The 10,813-nt window shown below is 47.6% G+C and overlaps 2 protein-coding genes across 2 annotated transcripts; both read left to right on the plus strand.

Annotated features, from left to right (window-relative positions):
- The first annotated feature begins 555 nt into the window (after positions 1-555).
- On the plus strand, positions 556-7,256 carry LOC136534854 (uncharacterized). The gene is made up of 11 exons (XM_066527216.1): positions 556-949; positions 1,030-1,117; positions 2,226-2,375; positions 4,196-4,327; positions 4,507-4,651; positions 4,737-4,775; positions 5,006-5,080; positions 5,860-5,919; positions 6,031-6,095; positions 6,396-6,486; positions 6,709-7,256. Exons 1-11 carry the CDS (start codon positions 586-588, stop codon positions 6,751-6,753), a joined length of 1,254 nt encoding a protein of 417 aa, XP_066383313.1. The 5' UTR covers positions 556-585; the 3' UTR covers positions 6,754-7,256.
- A 517-nt stretch (positions 7,257-7,773) lies between these two features.
- LOC136534855 (PHD finger protein PERSISTENT TAPETAL CELL 1-like) lies at positions 7,774-10,497 on the plus strand. Its single transcript, XM_066527217.1, has 3 exons — positions 7,774-8,240; positions 8,539-8,821; positions 8,907-10,497. The coding sequence occupies exons 1-3, from the start codon at positions 7,916-7,918 to the stop codon at positions 10,327-10,329; spliced, it is 2,031 nt and encodes a 676-aa protein (XP_066383314.1). The 5' UTR covers positions 7,774-7,915; the 3' UTR covers positions 10,330-10,497.
- Positions 10,498-10,813: the final 316 nt, after the last annotated feature.

Below are 10,813 nucleotides of genomic sequence, written 5' to 3' on the forward strand. Positions count from 1 at the left end.
GAAGGGGATGGGGCATCGCGACGTAGAGGTGAGAGGAGCGAATGCAACGCGGGGAGAGGGCTCCTCTGCGCGGTTGGAGGGGAAGAAAGTTTAGTAGGCCTTTAGAGTTGGGGGGAGGCGTGGGGCTCTTAGCAGACTGGGCCGCCATCGGGCTATGCGCAATGGATCGGGCGGTGTCGTGCTGGCACATCGTGCCTGGGGCCCAGGCACGACCTGCTGTTTCGGGCTGTGCCGGCCCAGGCCCGATCACCACCGTGCCAGGCCGTGCTCATGCCGGGCCAAAAATACGGGCTTCGTGCCGAGCCGTCAGGCCACGGACTGCATGACCATATATATCTAGAGTTGTATGAGGCATAAAGAAACTATTGAGAGATGAAAAGACATAGAAAACAATTTTTATTTAAATTGGTCTTTAAATAACAATTTAAAAAGTGAGTTTAACCAAGACGTTAGAAAGTGAAAGTTGAACAAGCTTTTCAAAACAGCCGTTTCAGCGACAAGAGCTGAAAATTGGTGCTGTGGCCAACTGGCCACACATTTCCACGCCCTGTACTGACCTATGCGGTATTGCGGTATGCCCGCCGTATGCCGTATCTAGTTCACGGAATCACGTCACGGCGCCCCACAAAATCTCGTCGCGGCCTCGCGGGTCTGGGCTCCGCGTCCGCGGCACCGTACACCGGCGAGCGGAGATCGTTGCCGCACCCAATGGCCGCCATCGTAGCACCAAAACCCCTCCCGTTCCTCACCACCCTCACCACCCGCTCCTCACTTGCCCGCTTACCCACTCGGCGTTCCACCCAAACCTCCTGTTCCAGTGCCGGCCGCCGCGGTCCCGCTGTCGCGGCCACTCCTCGTCCCGGCGTAGCTTGCAGGGTCCATTCCTGCCTTAGGTCTCTTCTCCCTCCCAGCGCGGCAGCCTCGCCCCCAACCGCGGCAGCGGCGGAAGGTATTAGGCGCGTATGAATTTGTGCTTTGTTGCAAAGTTGACTGGATAATGTTATAATTGTGTGTCTCTGATTTCTGAAGGCATGTCTGACCCGGAGCTGAGGCTGGTGCTCGAGCTCGCTACCGACGAGGAGCTGATGGAGGTGGAAGAGATCCTCTACGGCACCAGGTTTGAGTGCTTCCTGATTTTCGCTCATGCTGTTTTGCCTATTTAGCTCTGATATGAGTTCCTCAGATGGTTTGGATGATAGTATTGGGTTCTTAAGACAAAACTGGATGAGTTAATCTGGGATTCTGATAATGGTGTGCATCTGAAGTAAGTGACTGGGTATGTATGCAGCAAGCAAGTGCAGATTGATACTGTGTTTTGTTTGATTACTCTAATGCAATCTTTGGGTAGCGGTGCCATTGTGCCAGATTCAGTGCCTATTGCAGTTTGTATTTGGTGCTAGCTAATAGTAACTTCCATGTCTCAAAGTTCAGTAATAGTGACAAAGATGCTTGATTAAATACAACATATGTGGCAAGTGTGATTCCACCTCTGCTACTAACTCCGATTTCAAATGCTGGCCGTTTTAGACCTGTGTAATAAGATTAAGAAAGTAGATTGTTGACACTCAAAATTTTGGTCTTTGCGTCAAAATAGATCAAATGCTAGCCTCATTTGTACTATATTGAGTAGATCACTCATTTATAAATGGTAGTGTTTATATTTATTAAGCAGGGTTAAGGATGGAAGAAAAGGGTAAAATATTCAAAGAAATTCTAGGATGACTTACACTGAAAGAAAAGTTGCGAAGGCAGAAATGACCTACATTTAGATTTTGGATTGGATGGACTAACTGCATACGCAACAGGAATGCATAAGTGGTAACTTCAGTTGCTACACCTTTGTAGAATAAAATGTATATGCATTGTAATGTATAATCTATGAGACAAAGATGATGGGGACTGGAAGTTTATGCAAGATAGTGGCCACAAAGGACTTAGTATTGTTTTTATGTTAAAAGGTAAATCTCTTTCTCTTTCTCTTTTGTGTTCTTCTGCTTATTGGTCTGATATTAAGAATTTGGAAAACAGTTGGCTTGTCCTTGTTTCCTTTTTCTTGATTCGGTCTTTAATTTGCTCACTTATTTAATTGGACCTACTCACCTACCTGATTTTTCTACATGGAGAGTACCATAGAATGTTAGTATGGTGCTATCTCTTCATATCATACTGTTCCTCTGTTCACCTTCTCGAAATTAATGTTCCTTTTGTATTTCCTTTGTTCACAGCTATTTTAGTCCATTGCTAAAGTCAATTGCAAGAAGACCGAACTCAGATGGTGTTGTTGTTTTGGATGATATCGAGGAGAGAGATCATTTCATCTCAAAATTAGAGTCAAGGTTCCTGTATCTTGCTGCAGATGCTCGCTCTATCATAAGGTCAGTCAAGGAGCTCTTTTGTTGACCTATCTCTAATTGAAAAAAGGGGAAAAAATGGTCCCATGACAGTGAAAGATCATGGCTATAGAAATACAGCACCAAACTGATCTAGTACACTTTAATACCAATGAGAGGTACAACGGTTAGAAATATATCACACAGTCATGTTTTCAGTCAATCTCGCCGTCTTCCTTTTCCATCTCATACCCGTTGCCTACAGCGCTCTCTTCCTCCAATCCCCAGTGATGCTTGTGGATAAGGATGATAACGATATGGAACGGTATTACAATATGGAAAATGAAAACAGTCGGTTTCGAATTTCCCATATTTGTGGAATGAACAAATAAGAAAACAGTAAAAAACTCCATATCCACGAGGGGGCGCCCTACCAAACCCAGGTCCACCGTAGTCCACAACAAACCAAGGCCTTTCTTGGATGCTGAATTGTACTAGGACTTGAGACTAATCTCCCATGTATACTTGTAATCTTTCCGCCTCAGGCCTAACTGAACTCAAAAGATAGCCCCGTCACCATGTGGCCCTGAGGTGTTTCCTGACCATGAGCTAGCTTTGATACCTCTTGTTAGTGCTAGTGGATCCGGTCTAGCTTGCTATACCTACGAGTCGGTGTCCTAGGTCCACTAGAGCTCACAACAAACCAAGTTCTCTGGCCTAACTCAACCAAAAAGGCAGCCTAATGCTGAGGAGTGCCTCCACCTTATATGTTCTACTAACCCACCATCAGTTTCTGGGGTGGGACTAAACCTAACAAAACAGTTGTGAAATCGTTTGAAAATGACAACTTTTATATTTTGCTAAAATTGGAAACGATATCATAATATGAAAACTACATCAAACGGTATTGAATTTCCCGAACCCGCTTTTTTCATCCCTACTTGTGAAGGCAACTGGCAACCACAGGCTGGCAACCTCAACACTGCTACTAAAATCTGTCTCAAGGTGTTGCCTCTGGCCTGTACCTTTTATCTGCCCCGCCTGTTGCCCAGATGCTGAGTGACACATTCTCTGCCACCAGGAGATCCAGCAAAGCCACCTGCTGCCATGGGAGGCACTGGCAGAGGAGGAGAGTGGGTGGGGTTGCAGCAGCGTGAGGAGGTGAAGGTGCCATGGCGAGGTTGCTTCACCAATCTCTACTGGAACCAACCATGGCACAGCTCGAGCAAGTTTGAAGTGATTTAATTCTAAACCGATTGGATTTAGGTCTAATTGTTGATTGATATCGAGCTGCTACATCAGGTCGGGAGCGATTCAATGCCTTGCTTGTCCCTATGTGTATGGATTCAATTTGGAAGAGAGATTTAGTTGAGCTCTGAAACTGGATTCTAGTCTACACTGTTGTGAAGAAGTCCATCTGATGGTAGGGGCAAGTGATCTGGAGAGCGACACAGGCTGACAGGGAGGAATGTGTGTGATCAGACATTGTGGTGGGAATTGCTCCTTAGACGTGTCACAGTAGCAGCGGTCTGAAAACAATGAAGGGTGGAGGAGGAAGAGGTGCTCAGGCATCTGTCAATGGTGAAGAAGACGGGCTAAATGGAGACAACGAGGGATGGACAGAACTCTAGGAAGACTGACGGGGTGGTACATTTCTGAATGGCGCAATCTTTCAGTGACATTAGTGTACCAGGTCACTTAAGTGGTATATTTCTAAAACCATGATCTTTTGATTTCCCAAAACCAATTTTCCTTAAATGACCATTGCTAAATTGATTACATTCTTAGTCAGCTCGCTGTAGTTCATCATTTTCTTGAAGCTTGTACAAGAACATTTTGCACTTTTCTCTGATTGTTCTTCATAGGAGGTGGAGACCATCATACAGAGATGTCTTGCTCAGAGTAAGAAAAAAAATTGGTGTTCGATGCTCTAGCAAATTGTGTACTGCAGACCTTGAGGCAGAAATATTTCTTCACCTTGTGGATGAATATTCAAGGTACTTACCCATAAGCATACCTTAAAAAGGGTCCTTGGATAAGCATTAGCTTTGTATCCTCATATACAACATAGTATACTATGCTAGTTTTCAGCCCATACAACTCTATTCGTTCATTAAATGTAGATCCTCTTGTGAGTCCACTATTCTCAAAGTACCTTTGAATTTCCACACATCAGCCGCATGAAAGACCAACTTTCATTTCCATGGGATAAACAAAAATCTCCAAAAGAAACCTCTAGCCTTGGTGCAAACAACTGGAAGGTGCTTACTTATGTGGCTTGGAGGATTGGAACAAAGGGAATGGAAAATACCTTTCTAAAGGTTCTTTGCAATCCTCATTTTTCTATCCTTTTCCTTTCTAATCCTCTCATTTTTCCACTAATTTAAATTTTCTTCTTTATGGAAGGGTGGTAGTGCATTGACTTTGAAAACAATATATGAATCGGTATGTTATAGTCTTTATTTTGAAATATTGAATGCTACTCCCTCCATTCTAAATTGTAAGTCATTTTGAGCTTTTGGCTTTTGTTGTGCACCTAGATATATGCTGTGCATACATAGTAAAAATTATGTATCTAGAAAAGCCAAAAGACCTACAATTTGGAATGGAGGGACTACTTGTTCTCACTGCATTATTGTTTTTCATTAATTTCACTTACCATACCATTAATATAGTTAGCCAGTAGACTGTCTGGAAAACTGCTGAAGGAGGCTGCAAATTATGAGATAAAGAAAGAACTTGTTAAACAGGTATACCTATTTGTATTGATATTTTGCTATATTGTTCCTGATTTTATGTGCTCATTTGGAAATTGTTGACTGACCAATATATCCTTTCAGCTGTTCCACGTTGTTTTTGCTCGAATTACCTATAGCGTTTCTTATCTTAATATAGGCATTTTCTTTCCATTTGCATATCGACAAATGCATTGCAACTTGTATGAATAGACTATACTCGCACATTGCATTTAATATTTGCTAGCTTCCTCCGTCCACAAAGGGATGCAACTATGAGATTTGTGAAAGTCAAATTAGCTTAATTTTGATCAAGTTTATTGTGAATAGTACTCCCTCCGTTCCAAATTATAGTTGGTTTGACTTTTTTTACCCCAAGTTTGACCACTCGTCTTATTCAAAAAATTTGTGCCAACATAGTCAAATTTAAGTCATTCTTGAAGAATTTTTGTTAATAAAGCAAGCCGCAACAAAAGAAGTGATATTTGCAAAAAAATTTCAATAAGACGAGTGGTCAAACTTGAGGTAAAAAAAGTCAAACGATCTATAATTTGGAACGGATTTAGTATTAACATTTATGTCTCCAACTAGGTTTAATACGGAAATATATTTCATAATTCATTTAATTGTACTTATCTCGTATCATAAAATATTAGTATTTTTTTTATATAACTTTGATAAAATTTTAAATCGCTTGGCTCCTTGAAAAGTGAGAAGTGCATCCTTTTGTAGACGGAGAGAGTGCCATCTTAATTGAATTAATGTTGGAAAGTACTGATCTTTTTAATGTACAGGGTGGGCGGTTGGCTGCTGTTAACCTGGAGTCTAGAGCTGGTTTGCTTGCAGCTAGGCAGGTAATATGATCTTCTGTTACTAGCAAGTACATATGTCCAATCCTCACACATATATCTAAGATTGCACCATTCAGGTGTCACGTTTCAATAGTCCTCCTTGAATATTTGCAGGGTTTGGCTCGGGCAGCATCGAGATATGTTGGACTCAGGAGTGTCATGACATTTCTTGGACCAATGTATGCTTCTAGTAGTCTGAAACTGTTACTTCCCATTTTGTTTTAAGAAAATCATTATTAGTCTCTGAATAATTCTACCACGTTCAAACACCGGTGTTATTTTGAGCAGTTTACACTGTTATTTTTTTTGTTTATTGCTGGATGATATTTTAATTGCTTCATAATCCTTTAGTATCGACCTTGAGCGGTTGGGCCACAAACCATATAAATCAGAATCCCTTCATGGAGTGGTATATCATGTCATGCCAACATGCCCTATTAGTAATTAAATATCCTTTCTTTGTACTTAACTTTGCTCAGATTGTGGGGGACACTCTTGGCTGATATTGTGATTCAAATGCTGGGCACGGATTATGCTAGGATCGTCCAGGCAATCTATGCGTTTGCTCAGGTGAAGTTCATGTTATTTTCATCCATCTTCTCAGGCGACGCATTGGTCCCGTTCGGCTTGCTGAATCTTGGCTGAAAACACTGTTCTGGCTGAATTGTTATGAGAGAAAAACACTATTCCAGCTGAAAAAACAAGCCGAACAAGCCGAATATGGGGTAAGCCGAACGGGGCTATTGTTTGTCTCTAACTGCATTGATTTATATTTCTTCTTCTTCTGAATAGATTCGTCTGACTCGGACAAGTTACATAGAACCTGATGAAGAATGACCAGAGTGCGGTCGTTACTGAACTAGCCTAACTGGCATTCTGATCTAAAATTTATTACCGCCCCATGCTGTACATTCTACCCATGAAGATCACCATCTGCTTCTGCGGATTGCGGTGCACATACTCCACGGGACAACAAGGTTAGGCTTCAGTCTTTGTAGTACTGCTAATGGAAGTGCATACAAGGGACACACGAGCGGTTACAAGACGTTGGGTCGCACGGACAGTCAGAGCACAACAGGCTACTCCCCTGATTGAAAAATTCGAGGTAAAGCTTAGCAAAACTAACCTAATTGTGACAATGGAAATATAGTACTGTAGTGTTTAACAACGAGCTCCACAATGGCCATTTGGGCGACCTACCCTATGAACGCGGAAGTTGTGACTGAATTTACTTCCGCTTCACACTTCCACGGGGCCCGAAGTTGTAGACCATGCATTCCGCTCTGCTCCAGTTGAATATTGTAAAATATTGCCCCCCTATCCTAAACTATTCCTCCTAACGTTCGGTTAGGCAAAGCAGATCTCATTGACATACCCTGATGCCACAATCTACAGACATGCTTGTACACAACACAACAGCGCAGAATTTACATGTAGCACCCTACCTGTTTCCTGTATATAAAAGGGCTACTGATTCATGATCATCACCTGCAGTGAATTTTACCATGGTGCCTGCTTGCTATTGTCCAAGTCTCGGAGATGTCTCATTATTTTTTTCATCTTTTCTCGATAACTTTAAATTCGAAATGCGCTGTTTGGCGCATGGAACTCGATATATTTGTTCAATGGAAAGAGCTGGCTGCAACAATTAGCCTAACGCCACCCTGAAGCGTTGATGGATAGCATATCTGGAAAGCACAAGGTTTTGCGTGCAAAGTTTTCCAGAACAGAGCAGAGGAACCATGCATGCTGCGAGCGGCATGTCTAGAAGGATGTCGAGCTCGAGCCACATTGTTTACAGCGCTCACCGTGATCACGCGCGCACACTCCTTCACCAGACCGCCCAAGCTTTCTAAATCCTGGGCACTAACCACGTGAGACTGGGGCGCCGATGGAACCACTACGGCGACCCTCCCTCGCAGTCGCACACCGTACGCCATAAAGCGCAGGAGCGCGCCTGCACCACCAGCTAGCTCCGCTGGCGTCCGGCCCCGGCGACATGGCCGCTAATAAGACGACGACGATGGTGATCAGCCTGGGGAGCTCGCGGCGGCGGAAGCGCGGCGAGATGCTGTTCCGGTTCGAGTCCTTCTGCCAGCCCGGGTACCCGGCGCCTCTCGCCGGCGGGGGCGCCTTCAGGGACAACGTCAGGGCGCTGCTCGGCCTCGCGCACCTGGAGGCCGGCGGCGCGCATGGCGAGACCAAGTGCTGGTCGTTCCAGCTCGAGCTGCACCGCCACCCGCCCACCGTCGTCAGGCTCTTCGTCGTCGAGGAAGTGGTCGACGCGTCGCCGCAGCGCCAGTGCCACCTCTGCCGTCACGTCGGTACTCACCGCGTTGCTGCTGTCTTTTGTCGATCCCAATCCTGAAGATGCTGAACTTTTGCATGCAATCAACGCCTGGCGTACGTACACAAGTTATAAGTTCTGAGTTACACCATGGGGGCCTGCATGATACATCTGACAGCCGAGTACGGAATACTAATTCAAACAAAAAATCGCCAATAATACAATCAACAACGTACTGCACTCTGAAAGTCTGATCTGCAGAAAACTATACCGATCGAGAGTAGCTCGGTCAGATATATATGCTCACTTTCAGGAAAAACCCCGTGGTGTTTCAGGTTGGGGTCGGCATCTGATCTGCAGCAAGAGGTTTCACTTCGTGCTGCCCAAGAGGGAACTGTCAGTGGAAGCGGACGGCCTGCACTACGGGATCAACCACGGCCCAGAGAAACCGTCCAAAGGCACGGCGGCCTCCAGGGGCCACCTGCTGCACGGCGTGGTGCACCTCAACGGCTTCGGCCACCTCGTTGCCCTGCACGGCTTCGAGGGCGGTTCCGAATTCGTCGCCGGCCACCAGATCATGGACCTCTGGGATCGCATATGCTCCTCCCTAAACGTCAGGTGTGTGCAACGTTTGTTATGCCCCATGCACTGCATCTGAGTTCATGACGACTAGTGTTTCGTTTGGTTATATATGCATTGCAAGGAAGGTGAGCCTCGTCGACACGGCGAGGAAGGGGCACATGGAGCTGCGGCTGCTGCACGGCGTCGCGTACGGCGACACGTGGTTCGGGCGATGGGGCTACCGGTTCGGCCGGCCCAGCTACGGCGTCGCGCTGCCGTCGTACCAGCAGTCGCTGCACGCGCTCCAGTCGGTGCCGCTCTGCTTGCTCGTGCCGCACCTCTCGTGCTTCAGCCAGGACCTCCCCGTGGTGGTCACCAAGTACCAGGCCATCAGCGGCCACAAGTTGCTCAACCTCGGCGACCTCCTCCGCTTCATGCTCGAGCTGCGGACGCGCCTCCCGGCGACCTCCGTCACCGCCATGGACTACCGCGGCATCATGTCGGAGGCCTCGTGCCGGTGGTCGGCCAAGCGCGTGGACATGGCGGCCCGCGCCGTGGTGGACGCGCTCCGCCTCACCGAGCCGCCCGCGCGGTGGGTCACGCGGCAGGAGGTGCGCGACGCCGCGCGCGCCTACATCGGCGACACGGGCCTCCTCGACTTCGTGCTCAAGTCCCTCGGCAACCACATCGTCGGCAACTACGTCGTGCGCCGCGCCATGAACCCGGTGACCAAGGTGCTCGAGTACTGCCTGGAGGACGTGTCCAGCGTGCTCCCGGCGGTGGGCGGCGTGCCGAGCAACGGCGGCGGCGGCAAGATGAGGGTGCGGTTCCAGCTCACGCGAGCGCAGCTCATGAGGGACCTGACGCACCTGTACCGCCACGTGCTCAAGGAGCCGAGCCAGGCGCTCACCACCGGCGCCTTCGGCGCGATCCCCGTGGCGGCGCGGATGGTCTTGGACACCAAACACTTCGTCAAAGATTACCACGAAGGTTTCGCTCCGATCAACAGTGTTGGAGTTGGGCACGTCCACATGAACCTGTGTTGCACGCTGCTTGTGAGGAACGGGAGCCCGGAGCTGGTGGCGCCGTACGAGACGGTGACCCTGCCGGCGCATGCAACGGTGGGCGAGCTCAAGTGGGAGGTGCAGAGGCTGTTCAGGGAGATGTACCTCGGCCTGAGGACCTTCACGGCCGAGTCCGTCGCCGGGATCGGTGCCAGCCAGGACGCTTGCCCGGTGCTCGGGCTGATCGACGTGGGAAGCGCCGTGGTGATCGAAGGGACAGTCGTCGAGCAGCATCAGCAGCAGCTGGCGGATGAAGGCGTCCAGCCGGGGAACGAGGCGGCGGCGGTTGTGAGCGAGGGAGACGGCGACAGCGAGAGGGTCGTGGACTGCGCGTGCGGAGCGGATGACGACGACGGGGAGCGCATGGCGTGCTGCGACATCTGCGAGGCGTGGCAGCACACCCGGTGCGCGGGGATCAAGGACACCGACGACGCCCCGCACGTCTTCGTCTGCAACCGCTGCGACAACGACGTTCTGTCGTTCCTTCCCTTGAGCTGTTAGAAACTGCTATATAGCCGCCATGGCAGGACGGGATAAACACATCACACTTGAGATTCGAAAAGAATCTGAACTTCGGTCAAAAGGAAATCAACTTGACCTCGGGAAATCCAACTTTGAACTCGTTGGAAAACAGAACATCCAGTTCAAGAAAAATCCTACTTATTTGAACTTCCAATAAAAATCAACTTAGCACTCTGTTGAACTTTGAACTTGAGAAAAAACGTGTTCGGTTCATGAGCAAACACTGCCATGCCACGGTTTAGACGTGCTATAGTCTTTTAGGCTGATTCAATCCGCCATAACCATGACTCGTTTATTTATCCATACCTTAGCGAAAGATTGGCAAAGAAACGTGGCAATATGTGGACATTCAAATACTTCTCACTTGAGCATTTTCGAGACACACTGTTTGGGTTTTGGTGCCTTAAATTCGTACCACGGTTTGTTCTGTAGGATGAAGAGTACCGAGCTAGTCTTATAGCTT

This window comes from Miscanthus floridulus, unplaced genomic scaffold (genome assembly GCF_019320115.1).
Source record: "Miscanthus floridulus cultivar M001 unplaced genomic scaffold, ASM1932011v1 os_2356_2_3, whole genome shotgun sequence".
NCBI classification, from domain to species: Eukaryota; Viridiplantae; Streptophyta; class Magnoliopsida; order Poales; family Poaceae; genus Miscanthus; species Miscanthus floridulus.

What these genes read in the sequence shown, in the direction of transcription:
- LOC136534854 (XM_066527216.1), top strand. Translation starts at nt 586, where the DNA reads ATGCCGTATCTAGTTCACGGAATCACGTCACGGCGCCCCACAAAATCT. An exon ending in ATGACATTTCTTGGACCAAT is followed by an intron (nt 6,096 to 6,395) that starts GTATGCTTCTAG and finishes AACTTTGCTCAG; the next exon opens with ATTGTGGGGGACACTCTTGG. An exon ending in CAATCTATGCGTTTGCTCAG is followed by an intron (nt 6,487 to 6,708) that starts GTGAAGTTCATG and finishes TCTTCTGAATAG; the next exon opens with ATTCGTCTGACTCGGACAAG.
- LOC136534855 (XM_066527217.1), top strand. Translation starts at nt 7,916, where the DNA reads ATGGCCGCTAATAAGACGACGACGATGGTGATCAGCCTGGGGAGCTCG. An exon ending in CCACCTCTGCCGTCACGTCG is followed by an intron (nt 8,241 to 8,538) that starts GTACTCACCGCG and finishes GTGGTGTTTCAG; the next exon opens with GTTGGGGTCGGCATCTGATC. An exon ending in TGCTCCTCCCTAAACGTCAG is followed by an intron (nt 8,822 to 8,906) that starts GTGTGTGCAACG and finishes ATGCATTGCAAG; the next exon opens with GAAGGTGAGCCTCGTCGACA.